Source organism: Sinocyclocheilus rhinocerous, unplaced genomic scaffold (assembly GCF_001515625.1).
Source record: "Sinocyclocheilus rhinocerous isolate Xijiao unplaced genomic scaffold, SAMN03320098_v1.1 scaffold679, whole genome shotgun sequence".
Taxonomy (NCBI): domain Eukaryota; kingdom Metazoa; phylum Chordata; class Actinopteri; order Cypriniformes; family Cyprinidae; genus Sinocyclocheilus; species Sinocyclocheilus rhinocerous.
Genome location: NW_015635058.1, coordinates 173,690 through 195,018, shown reverse-complemented (window position 1 = coordinate 195,018; position 21,329 = coordinate 173,690). Strand labels below are relative to the sequence as shown.

The window sequence follows — 21,329 nt, the reverse complement described above, 5'->3', positions numbered from 1 at the left end:
GTGTGTGTTTTTTAAAAATGAACATACTTTTATAGCATATACATGTTTTATATTTTATCTAATGTAATGTAAAACAAAATGTAAATTATATAAATAAAAAAACATATATATTATACTACTACTTTATTTTATTTATGTGTGTGTGTGTGTGTGTGTGTATATATATATATATTTATTTTTTTTTTCCAATAAGTGTATTTATTGAAATCTTTTCTCTGCTTTTTACAGTCAGACATGAGGACTAATGCCACTGACGTCCGTCTAGTTGCCAAAGCTACAGACAACCTTCTGGAAAGCCTGGGATCACTGGCTGTGGAGGTAGACTTCATATTATTCACTTATCATTAAAGTCTATGAGTTTATCACTACAGAAAAGGTAGAACAATCCTGAGCAGTCCTGTGAACTGTCAAACAACTGCATGCGAGAGTTGTCTATCATATTTAAAACAACCAGCACACAGTAAGGCTCTAAAATCATCCCATGAGAGTGAAAGTGACATTTAATGGCGAGAACAAGTAAAGGTGACGCAGCAGTAAAGGTGTCGCAGTGGGCCTGTATGTGTCGATGGGTTCGGTAGTGTCTCGTTTGCCAGCTGTAGCAGTGCACAGCGGGAGGAAGAGAAAGTTGGTTCAGCTCCCAGCCAAGCACAGCTGAACAAGCATCCAGAGAGAGAGTAACACTATCTACTCAGCAGTCAGTATCCAAAAACCGCAAGAAAGACGTTTTCTTAACACAGTGAGATGGGCGTTCATGACCTGTTTGATCATACAAAAGCCCCTCTGTTTTCTGCTCAAATGAGAGGGAAACCTTTGGCTACGAGTCTAAGTGAATGGAGCATTAAACTCAACCCACTGTCTAGTTTGCTGGCTCACTTTCACGTTTGAGACGGATGGTGAATTCCAGTAACCTTTCAATGTGTTGGTATGAGACTAGATGAAGTGCAAAAAGCATTTTCATTACTCTAGTCTTCAGTGTCACATTATTCTTCAGAAATTATTCTAATATGCTGGTTTGCTGCTCAAGAAACATTTTCTGTTACTATCAATGTTGAAAACAGTTATGCTGCTTACTATTATAAGATTCTTTGATGAAAAGATATTTCATTTATTTGAAATAGATATCTTTTGTAAGATTATAAATGTCTTTGATGTCACTTTTGATCAATTTCTGAATAAGCTTACTTACCGCAACATTTTGGTTGTGTCTCACGATTTCCAAAAAAATATTAAGCAGCAAATAGTTTCTTGTGCACCAAATCAGCATATTAGAAATAGTATGAGTTTATTCTATTTATTATGGAACTTAGAAATTGCATGCAACTTTTCTCTGTACAGCTTTGTGAAGTTTAGATGGCTCATTATTCCTTCTTGATTTCTTGCTCTCTCCCCCTCTGTGAGAGTGTTTTGTTTTTGCAGTAGGACATCTGTTGCACCCTCCACCCTCCATTCTCTGTGCACTTTTACACAAAATTAGCGGCACGTGACTTGTTTACTTGCTGAGTCAGATCCGTAAGGCTCACATGGTTTTATCCTGCATAGTTGTATGCCGTACACCACATCTGCTTCAAAAATGAATGACCGGGAGAAGCAATTCTCTACTTGGTGGATGTGTTCGAAATACTAACCTACTGCTTACTGCATACTGCCTACTATTTTTTTGTTTAACTGTACACACTATGTACTCTGTATAAATACTGTATACTACAGAAAAAGTAAGAGTGGTGTGCTTAACAAAACACACTTTCTATTTCTCTTTCTCTCAAGATTCAAGTTGACTCAAGAAGTGAAAATGCACCTGTAGGAAAGAAAAATCAATAATAATATGTTTTATTTGATTCTCTTAGACAGCAGTCAGATTAAATGGAGACACACTTGAGACTTTTTCTTAATATTTATAATACAAATTAAAGTGTTCTCAGGGAAATTGGGTTTTTTTCAATGTGAAATGTCGTGACCAGCACAGAATAACATTTCTTTTCCTGTCAGCCAACCTCGAAAAGCAAACCTCCCAGCTTAGAAATGCATTTATGATAGACTTTTATTTTATGTTTGACAAAACCCTTTGTGTGTTGAAAAAGCAGAACCAGCTTTTCATGGGAGGGTTTGTTTGTCTAAAGCGAGTTGTGTTGGGTTTTGTCAGGCCCTTGGGGCACTGGCTTTCTGGATTCAGGATTGTTGGGTAAAACATCTAAACATGAGCTACACAATGACAGTAGCCGTCAAGGATTAGGCAAACACAGCCTGTACTGGAGTGAATAATGAAACACTAACATTATCTCTCCTAATAGTTGACAATTTTCTCTCTGATGAAATGTTACAGGGATAGTTCTCCCAAAATTAAAATTCTTCTGTTATTTACTCACCCTCAAAAAAGGTATGACTTTATTTCTTGAGTGAAACACAAAAGGAGATGCTTGTTTTGCTTCTTTTCAATTAGAATGAATAGAAACTGGAGCTTTCATGCTTCAAAAAGGACACAAAAGCAGCATAAAAGTATCACGATAGCAGTTCAGACTACTTGTGCACTAATATTCCAAAGATCCTATGGATTTGTGAGTTATTTTATTTAGTTTACCAAAACAGTCTGAATGATTTGGTCACAAACCATTCAGTGAATAATGACTTGAATTCTGTTCTGTTCCAAATACAATTGCTATTATATGGCTTTAAAAGATTTGGATATAGTGTGCAAGTTGTTTGAACTACTTTTATAGTACTTTTGATGCTTGAAACTCTCTGAGAGTGATTAGTCATTTTCAGCATGTGTCCTTTTGTGTTCCATGGAAAAATAAAAAACATATGGGTTTGGATCTGCACGAGGGTGAATAAATGATGACAGAATTTTCCTTTTTTAAGTCAACAAATTGTTTAAAGATACACCAGTTTAATATAAAACCCGACACGCCTGTTTAACAAACTAACGGAAACCTGTGTATCAGCCTGCTTGACTTGAAGATTATAATTGTATCCTCTGTCATTCTTTTTTAGCTGGCCAGTATGAGGAGCTGGAGTGACCTGCGAAACGAGATCCTGTTTCTGACAGAAAACGCCACCGGCTCGCCGAGTCTGATGTACCAGGCTATGTCCCGTATCGTGTGTGGACACCCGGAAGGCGGTGGCCTCAAGATCAAATCCCTCAACTGGTATGAGGACAGCAACTTCCAGGCGCTGTTCGGCAGCCACAACGACAGTGATAACGAACCAGTTTCAGTCTATGACAACACCACCAGTACGTCAAAGCTACAATAGTGTTTAGTATTTTTTATATACTGATATAGTTTTTATTAATATTTAGAATTAGCTTTTGTTTACATTTTTAGGATTTTTTTTGTCCTTTTATCATTTTTATTTTATTTTATTTTGTCCTTTTATCATTTTTATTTTATTTTATTTTGTCCTTTTATCATTTTTATTTTATTTTATTTTTTAGCTTTAATTTATTTTATATTTCATGTTTGGTTATTGTAATTGTAGTACTTTAACTTAGATTTTATTTAAGTTAATTTCCAAGGCAACATTTATTTTGTAAGGTTTTTTATATAATATTTATTATTTAATTATCTTGATATATCATAAAATCTATGTCTCGGGGCAGGTTGATATTTAAAAAAAAAAATCAATACATGAATACAGAATTTCCCTATAAAATGTATGTTATTTTATTGCGGCTTTATTTCAATTAAATAAGTACTTTTTTTATAGTTTTTGTTAACATCCCTGATCTACAACAGAAATGACCATGCTTTTTCATAAACAAAATTAATTGCGCTTGAAATATGATACTAGCATACTGCACAATAGTGGTACAATATGATGCGGAGCATGCAACATTAAATGAATGCTAAATTGTCCTTTAATGCATATTCTTATGTATTGTGCTTCTAGCTCTATACTGTAACAACTTGATGAAGAACATGGAAGCCAGTCCTATCTCTCGAATGATCTGGAGAGCACTGAAACCTCTCCTGATGGGGAAGATCCTCTACACGCCACACAGCCCTGCAACACAGAAGATCATTCATGAGGTAACCATCCTGGAAAAAAAAAAAAACATGTGCATGGTACTTGCCATGATTTCTTGATTAACATCTTTGTTCTTTCCCAGGTCAACAAGACATTTCAGGAGCTCGGAATTCTACGAGATTTAGGCGGAATGTGGGAAGAAGCCAGACCGAAGGTTTGGAACTTCATGGAGAACAGTGAAGAAATAGATTTGATGCGGGTATGATCTGCCTAACTCTCATTACTGCCCCCATTTGGCTGGAGGTTACCAATGTTGAAGCTAATTTTAATTTCCGTTTCTTTGTTCTTCCAAACGCAGACGCTTCTTCGAAACAATGTCACTGCTAGTTTCTTCAGTGCCCAGTTGGCTGAGACTCAGTGGAGCGTGGAGGATGTTATAAGCTTCTTGTCTAAGCACTCCGAGGACACGCGTCCTCATGGAACGGCATTTACGTGGCGGGACGTCTTCAATGAGACGGATCAGGCCATTATGAGCATATCCCGTTTCATGGAGGTCAGAACAGCTCTCTTTCATGCTACCTTTTCCTTTCTTTTCTCCTCCTACACATTTCCTTTCCATCTCATAATCCATCTGTCTCCCACATACATACTTTCACATAAAACACGTCAACAACCAATCATAAGTCGCATAGCATGTCGCAACCAGCACATTGAGATGTGAAAGATAAAAAGGAAGTGAAAATCAACTTGAATGTAGGCTCAAGAGCTGTATAACATGACTGGAGATTACAAACAACACGCAGTCGTTTTTAATGGGTCAAAAGTTCCCTTTTACAGTAAAACAAGACCAAGCTATTACGGGTCAAATAGATTATTTTAGGTCAGCTCATTATCAATAAATAGATAAAGCCAAATTGTGACTGAATGGTGTTGTTTTTTTCACAGTGTGTAAACCTGGATAAACTTGAACCTGTGAGCACAGAGGAGAAAATGGTGAACGAGTCCATGAGTCTCCTGGATAACAGAAAGTTTTGGGCGGGAATTGTGTTTCTGGACATTCAGTCCAACAGCTCTGAACTTCCCCCACACGTCAATTACAAGATCCGCATGGACATCGACAGTGTGGAGCGCACAAACAAGATTAAAGATGGGTAAGTTGGTGTTTTCTTTTCTTAAATGCCCAGTAATGGAAACTAGATAGTGTGCTATGAAATCACATGCTTATTGTGTTTTTTGGTTGGCAGGTATTGGGATCCCGGTCCCAGGGCTGATCCGTTTGAGGATTTGCGGTATATTTGGGGAGGATTTACTTACCTTCAGGATGTAGTTGAACACAGCATCATTAGAGCAGTTACTGGGACCAAAGAGAAGACTGGTGTTTACATCCAACAGATGCCTTATCCATGTTATGTAGATGATATGTAAGTATTCCACTGCACTGCAAATAAACCTAATCGAATAAAAGAGACTGCAAATTATGAAGGATTGTCTTTAAACTATTTCCCCTGCAGTAAAAAGACTGCTTCGTGCTAATCTTTCAGTATGTTCTGTAACAGTTGGAAGTTGAACAATTATAAAAAATAAAAAATACACTTTTTTCCTGTAGTTTCCTTCGCATTATGAGCCGTTCCATGCCGCTTTTCATGACTCTGGCCTGGATGTACTCAGTGGCCATCATCATCAAAGGTGTCGTCTACGAGAAGGAGGCCCGGCTCAAGGAGACCATGAGGATTATGGGATTGGACAATGGAATCCTGTGGTTCAGTTGGTTCATTAGCAGCCTCATCCCTCTTCTCATCAGCGCAGGCCTGCTGGTTCTTCTACTCAAGGTACTAAAAAGACTTCAGCAGATCTTAAGACAGGTTGTTTTCTAGGAAGCGCACTTTTTGCCTTACAAAAAACGTTCAGTACTCAATTTAGTTATTACTAATTATTTATACTGTTGCAATTTTGACTTTTTTTCTGTCGTAGGATTTTTTTTAATGTTAAGAGTGCTAGTGACTTTATGAAATTAAATTAATTTTTTTAAATTAAATTACTAACTAAATAAATAATTAAAAACTAAATAGAAATGAAGATGAATAAAATAAGAAATATGAACATAATAAAATATACGACAAATCGCAAAAAATGACTACAAACTAAAATGAAAATAGAAGAGTTAAAGCTAATTCAAAATATGAATAAATACTATAACATAAAATAAATAAGGAAATAAATCATACTAACATAACACTAAGTATTATTATTACTATTATTAATGTTATTTTAGTACCTTTGAGATACTATTTTTGTTTTTATTAATATTTTGAATAATTTATTAATATTTCTATTTTCATTTTTAAGTTTTTGTAATTTCATTGTGTTTTTGTAGTTTTAGTCATTTTTGTTTTACATATATGCGTGTGTGTGTGTATGAAAAACAAAAACTTTTTATTTCTGTTAGTTTTAGTTTTATACATAAACTATACCCTATAGTAACCCTGATTATTATTATTAATTGTAATAAAGATTATTATTCATTATGTGGCATTCTTTAAGAAATTGTCATTAATAGAAGCAAAACAGAGACAATGAACCTGATTTCTTTTACCTTTCCAGATGGGTAATCTCCTGCCCTATAGTGACCCTGGCGTAGTCTTCCTCTTCCTCGGGTCATTCGCTGTGGTAACCATCATGCAGTGTTTTCTGATCAGTACGGCGTTCGCACGTGCCAACCTGGCAGCGGCTTGCGGGGGCATTATCTACTTCACCCTCTACCTGCCTTATGTGCTCTGTGTGGCTTGGCAAGACTACGTGGGCTTCAGCGCCAAAGTCATTGCTGTAAGTTTATGACAACCTACCAAAAAAAATTTTTTTTTTTTTAAAATATCAGTTACAAAGTGCAAATGTGTATGTGTGCAGCGTCATCAATTGTTGGACAAGTGCATTAGGTTATCATACAGTATATTGCATAAGGAAACTAATTTATACTGCTCTCCTTATCTGAAATGACTTACAGGTGTGATGAGAATATCTTAACTGTAAAATCGCACTTTAAACCCATTGTAGGCTTTGGTTCCTGACTCTAGATTACAAGGAATCTACGCTCTGTGTTCCTGTTGAAACTAGTTAAATGCTTGATAGATTAAAGATAGATTAAATATCTGGGCCACTAATACAAGAGTTCAGTTAGAGGTGAGCCAGCGTTACTGAGATTACTTTGACCAAAGCACTTAACCCTAGGCGGATTGATCCTGCGCAGTTACCTGGTTACTTGTCATTAAACTGACTTACAGTAGACTTACTGCATGAACTCCAGGTCCTGCTGGAACAACCTGAGATTAAGTGTCCAGCTCAAGGGCACAGACATAGGGAATATCAGTCAGTACATTTACATGCATTTTTGAAAGTAATTTGAACTATTTGAGTTAAACTAAAACAATTTTTTAGAGGTCATTTAAATGATTTAATCCGACTCTAATCATACCAGATTATTTTTTTTTTTTTAATTTTTACTCAATATTTTTGTCTAAACATTCCCAAATCATGATTTACTTGAGAACCAAAATTATATAAGATATTAAATCTGTTTGCTGAGGAAGTTATCAAAATTTTGTGCTTGAAATGAGAAATAAATCTGCCTGTAGGGTTAGAAATATTAAATAATTTACCTTTTACCTTTATTTTTTTTAATCCCAATTTTAAGCATAAACTAAAAAAAGCCAGACTACTCATTTTATGTCATTTTGCTTCAAGTAAATATATCTTGATTAATGAATGTTTAGATATTTGTACAAGACAAAAATACTGCATAAGAAATTCACTTTTTGCATTGTAGTTAAGCAACTGCATTATAGGGAGTGTAAAATGGTAATGTAAAACTAAATTACTTATTTTGGTGCAAGAAACCTTGACTAGCATTATAAGTGGACTTCAGGTGGGAAAAAAACAGAACACTACTTACTTCAAATTTGGTTGTGTTCACAGAGCTTACTGTCTCCAGTGGCGTTTGGATTTGGCTGTGAGTATTTTGCCCTGTTTGAAGAGCAGGGTGTGGGCATCCAATGGAATAACCTCTTCTCCAGCCCAATGGAAGAAGACAACTACAACCTCACCACCTGCCTCATCCTCATGTACTTTGATGCCTTCCTGTATGGGGTCATGACCTGGTACATTGAGGCCGTGTTCCCAGGGCAGTATGGCATTCCCAGGCCATGGTACTTCCCTTTCAGTAAATCCTACTGGTTTGGAGAGAGCAACACAAACAATACTGCAGTTCATGGAAAGAAGAGCAATGCTGGAAGTAAGAAAAGTTTTTTTTATAAGGGATACACCAATATTAAAATTCTGAACTGATGATTGTTTTCACATTATGACCGATTACTGATTAAAGGGTTAGTTCACCCAAAGATGAAAATTCTGTCATTAATTACTCACCCTCATGTCGTTTCAAACCCGTAAGACCTTCGTTCATCTTCGGAACACAAATTAAGATATTTCTGATGGAATCTGAGAGCTCTCTGACCCTGCATAGACAGCAACGCAACTGAAATGTTCCCAAGTCCAGAAACGTAGCAAGGAGATCTGTAAAATAATCCATGTGACATCAGTGGTTCATCCGCAATTATACGAAGCTATGAGAATACTTTTTGTGCGCAAAAGAAAAAAAAAATAATGACGATTCCATCAAAAATATCTTAATTTGTGTTCCGAAGATGAACGAAGGTCTTACGGGTTTGAAACGACATGAGGGTGAGTAATTAATGACATAATTTTTGGGTGAACTATCACTTTAAAAAGCTAAAAAATTATGCTATTTTAAAAAAGGCAGTTTAGTGTCACATCCGGTTTTCAGTGCCAGTGGACTGAGTTTTGAATTTGTTCATTAGATATAATCTTCAATACAATTGATTAATTTTGTTTTGTGTTTTTTTTTTTTAAAGCTGTCTGCATTGAAGAGGAACCCACTCACCTTGAATTGGGAGTTTACATTGAGAATCTTGTGAAGGTCTACCGTCATGGCAAAAAGCTAGCAGTCGATGGGTTGACACTTGGCTTCTATGAGGGGCAAATAACTTCTTTCCTAGGTCACAATGGAGCTGGAAAAACCACCACCATGTAAGTTCACATTTCACTTGATATTCATCCAAGGATCTTGAATAAAATGTATCACTTTCATATTGGAATGATTTCTGAAGGATCATATAGATTGGAGTAATGGCTGCTTGAATTTAGTTTTTTCTTTTTGGTTACAATATCTAACCCTCCAATTTGCCTTCATTGTTTTAGGTCTATCCTAACTGGCCTATTCCCTCCCACCTCTGGCACTGCATATATCATGGGCAAAGATATTCGCTCAGAGCTCAGTTCCATCAGACGGAGCCTCGGAGTGTGTCCACAACACAACGTCCTCTTCAGCATGTAAGTGCTTTAATTCAAAAACAACACAAGTCACATACTAGTTGATGTTAAGATTGTATAGTTCTGTGGATGCTAATCTACCTGTCATATTTCAGGTTGACAGTAGAAGAGCACATCTGGTTCTATGCCCGTCTGAAGAGTCTGTCTGAGGAGGACGTGAAGGCTGAGATGGAGCAGATTCTGACTGATACTGGCCTTCAACACAAACGCAAGTCCAGGACCAGCCAGCTGTCAGGTGTGGGCCATTACATCCTCTGAAATTATGATTTGATGGTTGTTTGATTTGTTGCATACTTACATTTTTGTGCTCCTCAGGTGGTATGCAGAGGAAACTCTCGGTAGCCCTTGCTTTTGTTGGAGGGTCAAAGGTTGTTATTTTGGATGAGCCCACTGCTGGTGTGGACCCATACGCTCGAAGAGGCATCTGGGACCTTCTTCTGAAGTATCGTACAGGTAACTACCTCATTCATTTTGTATTTAAAAACAAAGAAAATGCCATTAGATCTTATTGAAACAATGAGGACTTTGGGTATTTCTTAGGTCGGACTATCCTTCTTTCCACCCATCATATGGATGAAGCGGATATTCTGGGCGATCGTATTGCTATCATCTCCCATGGAAAGCTTTGTTGTGTGGGCTCTTCGCTCTTTCTTAAGACTCAACTGGGAACTGGATACTATCTTACCTTGGTGAAGAAAAACACTGAGCCTTCTCTCAGCTCTTGCAGGAACTCGAGCAGCACTGTGTCCTTTGTTAAGAAAGTAAGTGCACTTCAGTTTGCAAAAACACTCAATGAACACATTGATTTGTTGTTTAGCTAATAAGCTAAACACTTGTTTCATTGTTTTTTAGGATGACAATGCATCTGAGAGCAGTTCGGATGCTGGTCTAGGTAGTGATCAAGAAAGCGAAGCCGCCACAGCAATTGGTAAGACACCACCTGACCTCAATCTTTAAAATGATGGATAACTTTTCAGTTCATGAGATTATAACTGAATCTTCACTAAATTTTTTAATATGTTCTGCAGGAACTACATGGCCTGAATCTCCTGTTGTTCCTGTTGATGTAGCCCTCATCTCCAGTCTAATCCTGAAGCACGTTCCCGCTTCTCGCATGGTGGAAGACCTCGGTCATGAGATCACATATGTGTTGCCGTACGAGTCTGCCAAAGATGGTGCTTTCGTTGAGCTCTTCCATGACCTGGATGATCGGCTCGCTGACCTTGGCATTTCGAGTTATGGTGTCTCAGATACTACACTTGAAGAGGTAAGTGTAGCTTGTCTTGGCTTTTATCTGTCAACAAAAAGCTTTAGGATGTTAGCTGTGATTTTTTACTACATATGCAAGTTACTAATCATCTTTCTTGGGTGTCTTTATAGATTTTCCTTAAGGTGGCAGAGGACAGTGGAGTTGACACTGAAATCATCTCAGGTAAATTTGTACCTCACTATTAGCTCTCTAGTAAACTGAATGAGCAGTACAAAGACAAAAATCCAGAAAAGATCTCATCTTGTATTTTTTATTTTGCTAGATGGAACTCTGCCTGTTCCCAGACATAGGCGACACGCATTTGGTGCTGACCACCAGAGCTGCCTCAAACCCCTGACCGAAGACGATAACGTTGACTGCAACGACTCTGACGGTGATCCAGGTAAACCTTAAAAGCCCTAAAACATCTATACCTTATCTTTACAGTAGAGTCAGCCAAATATCTTCTTAATTTGTTTGGTTTTAAATGTGCTGTTGCCAATTCCTGTTGATGTATTTGATCACCAGAATCCAAAGAAACAGACTATTTGAGCGTTTCTAATGGGAAAGGATCATATCAATTGAAAGGCTGGAGTTTGAAGAGGCAGCAGTTTGTGGCTTTATTGTGGAAGAGATTGCTTTATGCTCGCCGCTCAAGGAAAGGCTTCTTTGCACAGGTAGGAATGGGAAATATAGTCAGAAAAAAATAAACCTAGGCTGCGTTTACCAAAAGCATCGTAAAACTCAGGAGATCAAAGAAACTGTTGGTGCCAATGGTTTCTACGATTCCCAAATATATTGTAAGCCTAAGTAGATCGTAGACACTGTTGGTGCCAGTGGTTTCTTTGATTCCCAAAAACAATGTAAGCCTAAGTAGATTCTATACACTATTGGTACCAATGGTTTCTTCCACAATCCAAGTAGATCGTAGAGACTACCGATGCCAGTGGTTACTATAATCTAGTTAGGCTTATGCTACTTTTGGGAAACGCAACCCATGTCAGTACAGATCGGTTTTGCTCAACTCACTTTGATTCTCTTTGCAGATTGTTCTTCCCGCTGTGTTTGTGTGCATTGCTCTGGTTTTCAGTCTTATTGTGCCACCATTCGGAAAATATCCCAGCCTGGCTCTCAATCCCTGGATGTATGAAGATCAGTTCACATTCATCAGGTATGACAAGGACAACGTTCTACTCAACATTAAGTTGAAATACTTGCATGGAACTACTGAAATTAAATACAGTGTATTTTCATTACAGTGATGATGCTCCACATGATATAAGCACACAAAAGTTACTCAACGCTTTATTAGATGATCCTGGCTTTGGAACACGATGCATGGAAGGAGAACCAATTACGTAAGTATCTTACATGAAACATTTTTTTCTGTAACTGCTAATATTTTTAATTTAAGAAAAAACTAAGCTCGTCTTCTCCCTTGGTTTTAGTGATGTTCCCTGTACAATGGGCGATGAGGAATGGTCTACACAAGAAGTGGCAGAAAGCGTGATGGACATTTTCACGTCGACAAACTGGACCATGGACAACCCATCGCCTGCTTGTGAGTGCAGCTGTAATGGCAAAAAGAAGATGCTCCCAGAATGCCCTGCTGGTGCAGGTGGACTGCCACCTCCTCAGATTAAGATGAGTGAAACTGAGACCCTCCAGAACCTGACGGGACGAAACATCTCAGACTATCTCGTGAAGACCTATGCACAGATCATTGGGAAAAGGTATGACCTGATTGTCTATCCACATGAACTGAAATAGTTCAGTCGCGTCATTCAACACATTAACAGATTGTTTCTTTCATAGCTTAAAGAACAAGATATGGGTGAATGAATTCAGATATGGAGGATTTTCATTGGGAGCTAGAAGCACTCAGGTACTTCCTCCTGCTGAAGAGATCGACGATGCCATCTCTAGAGTCAGGGAAATCTTCCAACTGGGGAAGGTAAGCCGAAACGTTGACTCTTAGGAAATTAATCAAATATTTCTCAGGAATAGTGCATGAAGTATTTCTTCTTATCCTACGGTTGTAGAACTCAGGATCAGCGGCCAACCGTTTCTTGAAAAGCCTGTCTGCCTTCATCAATGGGCTGGACACTAAGAATAATGTCAAGGTGAGTGATAACTGGAGGACTGCTATTTTTAAACCCATTATAGACATTCTAAGTGTACTTGGAATTATCTTTATTGTCATTTTTTCAGATATGGTTCAATAACAAGGGCTGGCACAGTATTGGAGCCTTCCTCAATGTAATGAACAATGGTATCTTGCGTGCCAACTTACCACCTGGCAAAGACCACCGTCAGTTTGGCATCACTGCGTTTAACCATCCGCTCAATCTGACCAAGGAACAGCTTTCTCAAGTGGCCCTGTAAGCATTGAAACTGATTGAATGCAATTTAAATAACGTTAAGGACATTGGTCATGTTGGTCTAATCTCTGAACCCTGATTTATGGCATTTCAGAATGACCACCTCAGTGGACGTGCTGGTTTCCATCTGTGTGATCTTCGCCATGTCCTTCGTCCCCGCCAGCTTCGTTGTCTTCCTCATTCAGGAGCGAGTGAATAAGGCCAAGCACATGCAGTTTATCAGCGGAGTGCAGCCATACCTCTACTGGCTGGCCAACTTTCTCTGGGATATGGTAAGTGTTTGATTTCACTTTCAAATCTCATAATGCACCACTCACCTTCTTGGCTGCTGACCCAAAATCTCTAATGCACATTTCTGTCTGTTTTTTGGTGCAGTGCAATTATGTTGTTCCTGCTACTCTGGTGATCCTGATCTTTGTGTGCTTTCAACAAAAAGCCTACGTCTCTGCAACCAACCTGCCTGTTCTTGCCCTTCTACTGCTTCTTTATGGGTAAGAAAGACAGAGCAAGACATTCACTTATATTGATAATTCCAGCTCAATAAGGCAATAATTTATGTAGGTACTGACAATATATTTTTTGTAAATGGAAACAGAAACAAACAGATTATGAACTACATTTATAATAGAAATATAATAAAATAGGGGAGAAACAGATTATAAAGTATGTTTAGGGACATTTTTGAAGAAAATGTTAAATAGAAATCTAAAAATAGAAAAAAATTGAATACAAACTAAATATTCAAATAAAAATCACATTATAAAGTATGTTTGGGTATATTTTCTAAAGAAATTTGAAATGGAATACAACAGAAAAAATACAAAGTAATTGTAGGTATATTTCCTAATGAAGATATGAAATAAAATAAACATAAGAAAAAGCAAGTACATTTAGGTATATTTTCTGAAGAAAATGGGAAATAAACTGAATAGAAAAAACTGATTATAAACCACATTTAAAAATAAATAAATAACGTATGTTTAGGTGTATTTTCTGAAGAAAATGTGAATGGTTCTTGTCTTTGCGAAATATGTCTCTTAGACAGTCTGATTCCTAGATATTGCTGGGGGTCCCACATGGGGCCTCTGTATATTTCCTGTAGTGAAAGAGCCCACCCTCATATAGATAATATACTCTGTTCTGCAGATATGTAAAAAAAAAAACTTTGGCACCCTATATGGGATTATACATTATACTTTCCAAAGTCAAAAGAGCCCACAACCTGGGAATCTTCCTTAGTGAAAAGAGCCCACCCTCATGTCTCTACGATATTGTGGTACCTAGATATGCTTGGGGCCTGACATGGGACCTCAATACACTGCCAATTTGCACATAACATTTTCCCTGATAATAAATACTTCTTCTTGTCTCTCTTCAGATGGTCCATCACTCCTCTTATGTACCCGGCTTCATTCCTCTTCAAAATCCCCAGCACCGCTTACGTGGTGCTCACTAGTGTCAATATCCTCATTGGGATCAATGGCAGCGTGTCCACTTTTGTCATGGAGTTATTTGGAAATAATGTAAGAAATTGCTTTTTTGGTTGCTATTCTTAGCAGTAATCCTCAAGCACACATGATTTCTAATGCCGCTCATCCTCTGCTGCAGGAGATCGGTGGCATTAATGACATCCTGAAGAACGTTTTGCTCATCTTCCCGCATTTCTGCCTGGGTCGAGGTCTCATCGACATGGTGAAGAATCAGGCCATGGCTGATGCTCTGGAGAGATTTGGTAAGATTAGCATACTCCACTTTAAATTTAAAGGGATAGTGCACCCAAAAATTAAAATTCTGTCATTAATTACTCACCCTCATGTCATTCCAAACCCGTAAGATCTTCATTCATCTTCGGAACACAAATTAAGATATTTTTGATGAATTCTGAGAGCTCTCTGACCCTCCCATAGACAGCAAGGAGCCTTACACGGTCAAGGCTCAGAAACGTAGCAAAGACATTGTTAAAATAATCCACGTGACATCAGTGGTTCAACCGTAATTTTACGAAGCTATGAGAATACTTTTTGTGTGCAAAGAAAACAAAAATAACGACCAATGTATTCAACAATTCGTCTCCTCCGCGTCACCCTATAGCGCCATTTTGGAGAGTATCACATACGTAAACAACGTATGCAACGTATGTACGCGGATATGCTGCTTACGTTCAGATCAAAGCATAAACAACGTAAACAGCGTATCCGCGTACATATGTTGCATGCGTACATATGTTGTTTTCATATGTGATACTCTCCAAAATGGCGCTATAGGGTGACGCTGAGGAGACGAATTGTTGAATAAATTGGTCATTATTTTTGTTTTCTTTGCGCACAAAAAGTATTCTCGTAGCTTCGTAAAATTACAGTTGAACCACTGATGTCACATGGATTATTTTAACGATCTCCTTGCTACGTTTCTGAGCCTTGATCGTGTTAGGATCCTTGTGGTCAGAGAGCTCTCAGAATTCATCAAAAATACTATCCCTTTAAATTTTTTGTTTCAGAGTTTGACCTCATCATCTTGATCTACAGTGGGTACGGAAAGTATTCAGACCCCCTTACATTTTTCGTGTTTTTCTGTCAATATGGGGTGCTGTGTGTACATTAATGAGGAAAAAAAATTAACTTAAATGATTTTAGCAAATGGCTGCAATATAACAAAGAGTGAAAAATTTAAGGGGGTCTGAATACTTTCCGTACCCACTGTATGTCTACTGTATTACCTGTAACTACTGCAAGGGTCATTATTATAGATGCTGAATGCTCTCTTACCTTGCATTAGGTGAGAACCGTTTCCGTTCTCCATTGGAGTGGGACATGGTGGGCAAGAATCTTTTTGCTATGGCTGTGGAAGGAGTGGTTTTCTTCATCATCACAGTCCTTATCCAGTACCGTTTCTTCTTTGAACCCAAGTAAGCAACATCACAACACGACTTTCTGAAACAAATTACATTTATATGAACTGCTAATGAAATTATGGATTAGAAGATTTAGAAGATCTAAAGTGATAGTTTGATCATTTTCCACAGGTCTTTAAGTGCCAAGTTGAGTCCGATTGGAGAGGAAGATGAGGATGTGGCCAGAGAGAGGCAGAGAATCATGAGTGGAGCTGGACAGGGAGACATTCTTGAGCTCAGACAACTCACTAAGGTCAGCAGAAATCCTCTGCTGATGATCACAGACATCAAATTTAGTCAAATAAATGGTGCCCTCATCAATATGTCATCCTTGTCTTTTTCAGGTGTACAAGCGGAAACAGAAGCCTGCTGTCGATCGTCTATGTGTAGGCATTCCTCCAGGAGAGGTAATTCATGACAGCTGCCTCATGATCAGCCTCATCCGAATGAGTCACGTCTACTGTAAGACCACAAACTTACATGTTTCCTCCTCCTTTCAGTGTTTTGGTCTGCTTGGTGTCAACGGAGCCGGAAAGACAAGTACTTTTAAAATGCTGACCGGAGACTCTGTGGTCACCAAAGGAGAAGCATTCTTGGCTGGGAAAAGGTACAGACAGTAAAATACAAGTAGTTATTACATTAGAACAGATGATACTTCCTTATAACAGCTTAGTCTATTATAAACACATAAATCATAGGTTAATCTTAAAATTGTGTGAATGCATTTTTTGATGACGCTGCTCTTTCTTATTTCTAGTATACTCAGAGAAATAGATGAAGTACATCAGAACATGGGCTACTGCCCTCAGTTTGATGCCATCAATGATCTGCTGACAGGACGGGAACACCTGGAATTCTATGCCATCCTGCGCGGTGTACCTGAGAAGGAAGTTTGTGAGGTGAGCAGAGTATATGAACTAAAACAAGTATTTAAACAGTGATTTGATATAATATTTATTATTTTAATATAATTTTAATTATATTTTTGATATAATTTCACGGTGCGAGACATTTAGGGTGAATCATACAGGTCCATGTCATATTTAAGCCCAAATAAAAAATAAACCCTGAAATTGTACATGCTTAAAAAAAATGAAATGAGACCTATTTTTCACTTTTGACGTGCCAAATAAGTGCTTGCCACCACCATGATGTTTATTATCAAAAAATAAACAAAATTAAAATTAAATGAAATAAAAATAAATGTATTTTGACAGGCTTTAAGGTATGCTGATTTAATAAAAAATTGTACAAAATATAAAAAGACTGTATTTCAGTAATAATTTCCACTGACAATACAGTGAATTACAAATAATATATATATATATATATATTTTGCATAAATATTTAGCATTTTGACCATTAAGCACATTTCCCCATAATTCTCATCTCATTATTGTCATGCATAAAAAGTATTTATACAACCTTCAACTTATGCTGATTTAAGCTTAAAATACACAAAAGATATGAAAAATGAAAGAATTTTTTTTTTATTATAGTAATGACAAATCACAATTAAGAACAAACTGAATTACAAAAAATAGGGTATATATATATATATATATATTATTTTTGTTTGTTTGTTTTTTATAATAATATAATATCATTTCTTCTTTTGATGTTAAGTTAAATGTGACCTGGTTTTGTGAGATTAACCCTAATAGGAAATATTAATGTGTTGTATCTTGGGCAGGTGGCGGAGTGGGGAATCCGTAAACTGGGCCTCGTGAAGTACTTGGACAAGAAAGCAGGAAGCTACAGCGGTGGCAACATGCGCAAACTCTCCACCGCCATATCACTCATTGGAGCCCCACCAGTGGTTTTCCTGGTATGTGCATTTCCCCAAACACACACACATGTACACACAAAGACACTTACACAACTGGCTCGAAGTCTTATGCTTCCTAGGGTGAATGTCTGCAAACTAATCAACAAAAACAACATTAGTCTGGATCATATGACCACTGTTTGGTTATTCTCTCAGCTGGGTTTCCCGCTCTGGTTGTATAAGGAGTTCAAGACTATAACACCCCCAGAGCTAAATTACCCTGAACTCTTTAGCCTTCAGAGAGGCCTCATAATGGGTTGATTACACAAAGATCACATAAGAATGCTTAAGAGTCAGCAAGCCTGTTTCGGTTCACTTGAGTGTGCGATACACGTGTGAAGAAAAGATGGTGTAGCTAATCAGTGTGTGTTTCCTGTTGAACCAATGGTCGAATCTGAGCCTGGCTGTGCTTTTGATTACAGGATGAGCCCACCACTGGAATGGACCCCAAAGCACGACGAGCACTGTGGAACTGCATCCACAGCGTCATCAAAGAGGGACGCTCCGTCGTACTTACCTCACACAGGTACATTCACCACAATCAATGTTTATGCACTTAAACTGAACACTAACAGTCAGCTAAAGTTATAGACAAGGACATTAAGTGAGCTGCTGCTAGACAGCAGCACTGGCAGCATTAATGATAGTATTGTCTTCCTCTAAAATCTTCATGTCTTCTTAGTTTAGCTTCGATTTTTGCTAAGCTATCAAATCTATCACTAGGGGGAAGTATTTAATCAGTTTTCTTCCATACTAACCTGTGTTCTGTTCACTCTTAGTATGGAGGAATGTGAAGCGCTGTGCACCAGGATGGCCATCATGGTGAACGGCAGGTTCCGCTGTCTGGGTAGCGTCCAGCACCTGAAAAACAGGTAAAATCATGAATAACAGAGTGCAGCAATTGGGTTCTAGAAGCAAGAATCCCATTAATTTTCTCCATTGGGGAATTGGTTTTTAAAGACTTATAGACAGACCTACTGTGTGCTGTGAGGTTGTTTGTTGATCATCTATGCTTTGTTGAATTCGTCAGTTCAAATTATTCGTTATTTTTAATTGTGTGTAAAAATGGAATTCTTGTAAAAAACTACATTACCCATGATTCTGCAGAGAAATGCCCCTAACCCTAACTGCCCCAAAAGAAAAACTACTTAAATATTTACAAGAATGTACATATTTTGCAATATACATAAAATGTTATTTCTATATACACTAGAAACACCAGCAACAAATCAATAGTTTTATATCTGTCATTTGAATCAATTTTGTCATTCCCAATGCTTCATGGGATTGTAGTTCTTTCCCTCATTGAAGTCATTAAGTACACCGCCTTTTTGTTCAATTTTCATATATTTTTTGGCTCCAAATTAAAGTTTGTGATTTTGTGATTCACCTCGTAGCTGGATGGTTTGGTTTATGGTTTATTTAAGCTATTAACCCTTAAATGCATGAATGTTTCGCCAATCATTATTACATATTCGGGTCTTTAGCGACCAGGACCTATATATCCAGCACGGATGGATCTCTAACTGCTGCAATAGCAAAAAACTCTCTTGATATTTTAAGAACAATTTATACACTTTTTACAAAAAATTAATCAGAAAACTGGCATTCTTTTATATTTTACTATTTCGATCTTGTTATATTGTTTATAATTAATAGATTGAGGAATACTAAGAAAGTTGATGTCTAACTTAAAAAAATGAAGGAGGGAGAGGGTAGAGAATGATGTCTGGTATGAGGTATGCATTTAAAGGTTAAAGGTACAGTGTGTTAATTCTGCACACTAGCGGCGTCATTGAATTGCAAAAAGAATGACTCAAATCAAGAACATTAAGCATAAAGCATACATTACTTTTTAGACATGTCTTAGGATGCATTGCACATATTGAGTCATCAGATATGTAAATATAGTTGCCCAGGAAAAAATACTTACACATTTACATGCCTTGGGTCTCTAGCTACCCTTATACACTTTTTACAAAAAATATGTGACATCACTTGCTCCTCTGGCTGCAGATTTGGCGATGGGTACACCATCATTCTGAGGGTTGCTGGGCCGGATCCTGACCTGCAGCCAGTGATGAAGTTCATTGAGAGCGAGCTGCCAGGAAGCACCCTGAAAGAAAAACACAGAAACATGCTGCAATACCAGCTTCCCTCCTCCCTCACCTCCCTCGCTCACATCTTCAGCATCCTCGCTAAGAACAAAGAGTTTCTCAGGATAGAGGACTACTCTGTGTCCCAAACCACTCTGGACCAGGTGAGGAGGCATTTCCAACCCTAAAATATCACTGGCACATTTCTGATTAGGGTTTATGTACTGGGGACAAGAGGAAGTTAAACAACAGTCAACTGTTAAAAGGATAGTCATCATTTACTCTCTCTCATGTCATTCCAAACCTGTATGACTTTCTTTCTTCTGCTGAACACAAAAGAATATATTGTGAAGAATGTTAGTAACCAAACAGTTTCGGATCCCATTGATTTTCATAGCATTTTGTCCATACTGTTTAGTTACCAACATTCTTCAAAATATCTAATTTTGTGTTTCACAGTAGAAAGAATGTCATACAGGTTTGGAATGACATGAGAGAAAAGTAAATTATGACAGAATATTTATTTCTGGGTGGACTATCCTTTTGGGACATGGCACATGATTAATATTCAATAAAGACAACAAAAAAATGGTATCACACAGGGTTCCCACGCTTCTTGAAAGTACTTGAATATCAGACACATGGATTCAAGGCCTGGAAAGTACTTGAAAACAAATATAGGTCCTTGAAAGTGCTTGAAATAAATTTGAAATACATTTTGTTTAGTAGAATGGTGCTATTTCAAAAATGTTCCTATATGCGCTGTCAAAGGCAAAACGAAACAGCGCTAATGATTGGGGTGAAGATGGGGTAGCGCGAGAAAAAAATCTTATCATGCGAGCTGATGCGCACATTGCGCAGCCCTGCATGAACCTATGGAGAAGCAGTGCATTTGCGACTGAAAACTACTGCGTGCGACTATGAAAAAATAGTTTATAATGGAACTTTGTGAGATCGCGATGAACGAAGGAGAGTGACATTTTTTAATGATTAAGAGAGTTTGCAAATGATAATTGATTTAATACAGCAGTTCATTAAACAAGAAGTTAATATTAAGTGACTTGCATTGTCTGAACACTATTGCCTGATTTTGCTCTATTTCGTCAACCAAAATAGTTTCAAACAAAGTAAAAAGCAACACAAAACCATAAAAATGTTAGCTAATTAAAATTCTAAAAAAAAAACTGATTCAAAATATTAATAATAACTATAATATTATCTCAATGATAATAAAATAACACTGATTCACAACACATTTAACTCCCATAATGTGAAAAGTGAATGTTTGGCAGTAAATAATGTAGGTGATTATTGGATAAAATTACTTTTTTCAGCAGAAAAGTGAGATCGTTTTAAATTTGATTTAAAATATGGAAAATAAACTTTTTCTTTACAATAACTTACACAGGTATTATTTAAAGGGGTCATATGATGCTGCTAAAAAGAACATTATTTTGTGTATTTGGTGTAATGAAATGTGTTTATGCGGTTTAAAGTAAAAAAAAAACATTATTTTCCA

General features: G+C 37.3%; 1 protein-coding gene and 1 long non-coding RNA gene across 5 annotated transcripts in view; one reads left to right on the top strand and one right to left on the bottom strand.

Annotated features, from left to right (window-relative positions):
* LOC107746538 (ATP-binding cassette sub-family A member 1-like) overlaps window positions 1–21,329 on the top strand; it is a 42,082-nt gene that overhangs the window by 19,869 nt on the left and 884 nt on the right. For 3 of the 4 annotated variants that reach the window (XM_016560781.1, XM_016560782.1, XM_016560780.1), the window contains 37 exons: window positions 3,978–4,025; window positions 4,106–4,222; window positions 4,322–4,516; window positions 4,909–5,114; window positions 5,208–5,384; window positions 5,570–5,792; window positions 6,565–6,786; window positions 7,933–8,248; window positions 8,889–9,063; window positions 9,235–9,366; window positions 9,462–9,601; window positions 9,682–9,819; window positions 9,907–10,127; window positions 10,219–10,294; window positions 10,395–10,633; window positions 10,747–10,798; window positions 10,899–11,018; window positions 11,144–11,292; window positions 11,662–11,786; window positions 11,875–11,973; window positions 12,064–12,348; window positions 12,431–12,569; window positions 12,658–12,738; window positions 12,827–12,996; window positions 13,091–13,268; window positions 13,372–13,487; window positions 14,375–14,519; window positions 14,605–14,728; window positions 15,772–15,901; window positions 16,019–16,139; window positions 16,231–16,293; window positions 16,387–16,493; window positions 16,644–16,785; window positions 17,580–17,714; window positions 18,137–18,240; window positions 18,494–18,586; window positions 19,731–19,974. In XM_016560781.1, coding sequence (XP_016416267.1) covers window positions 3,978–4,025; window positions 4,106–4,222; window positions 4,322–4,516; window positions 4,909–5,114; window positions 5,208–5,384; window positions 5,570–5,792; window positions 6,565–6,786; window positions 7,933–8,248; window positions 8,889–9,063; window positions 9,235–9,366; window positions 9,462–9,601; window positions 9,682–9,819; window positions 9,907–10,127; window positions 10,219–10,294; window positions 10,395–10,633; window positions 10,747–10,798; window positions 10,899–11,018; window positions 11,144–11,292; window positions 11,662–11,786; window positions 11,875–11,973; window positions 12,064–12,348; window positions 12,431–12,569; window positions 12,658–12,738; window positions 12,827–12,996; window positions 13,091–13,268; window positions 13,372–13,487; window positions 14,375–14,519; window positions 14,605–14,728; window positions 15,772–15,901; window positions 16,019–16,139; window positions 16,231–16,293; window positions 16,387–16,493; window positions 16,644–16,785; window positions 17,580–17,714; window positions 18,137–18,240; window positions 18,494–18,586; window positions 19,731–19,974 — 5,547 coding nt within the window. Of the gene's footprint in view, window positions 1–233; window positions 319–2,988; window positions 3,230–3,885; window positions 4,026–4,105; window positions 4,223–4,321; window positions 4,517–4,908; window positions 5,115–5,207; window positions 5,385–5,569; window positions 5,793–6,564; window positions 6,787–7,932; window positions 8,249–8,888; window positions 9,064–9,234; window positions 9,367–9,461; window positions 9,602–9,681; window positions 9,820–9,906; window positions 10,128–10,218; window positions 10,295–10,394; window positions 10,634–10,746; window positions 10,799–10,898; window positions 11,019–11,143; window positions 11,293–11,661; window positions 11,787–11,874; window positions 11,974–12,063; window positions 12,349–12,430; window positions 12,570–12,657; window positions 12,739–12,826; window positions 12,997–13,090; window positions 13,269–13,371; window positions 13,488–14,374; window positions 14,520–14,604; window positions 14,729–15,771; window positions 15,902–16,018; window positions 16,140–16,230; window positions 16,294–16,386; window positions 16,494–16,643; window positions 16,786–17,579; window positions 17,715–18,136; window positions 18,241–18,493; window positions 18,587–19,730; window positions 19,975–21,329 lie in introns of those variants that run through there. The other variant, XM_016560783.1, reaches the window with a different exon arrangement.
* On the bottom strand, window positions 15,843–18,551 carry LOC107746543 (uncharacterized). Its single transcript, XR_001640707.1, has 4 exons — window positions 18,473–18,551; window positions 17,765–17,810; window positions 16,367–16,483; window positions 15,843–15,926 (listed from the first exon to the last, which is right to left on the bottom strand). It is a non-coding gene; the product is annotated as an uncharacterized LOC107746543 (long non-coding RNA).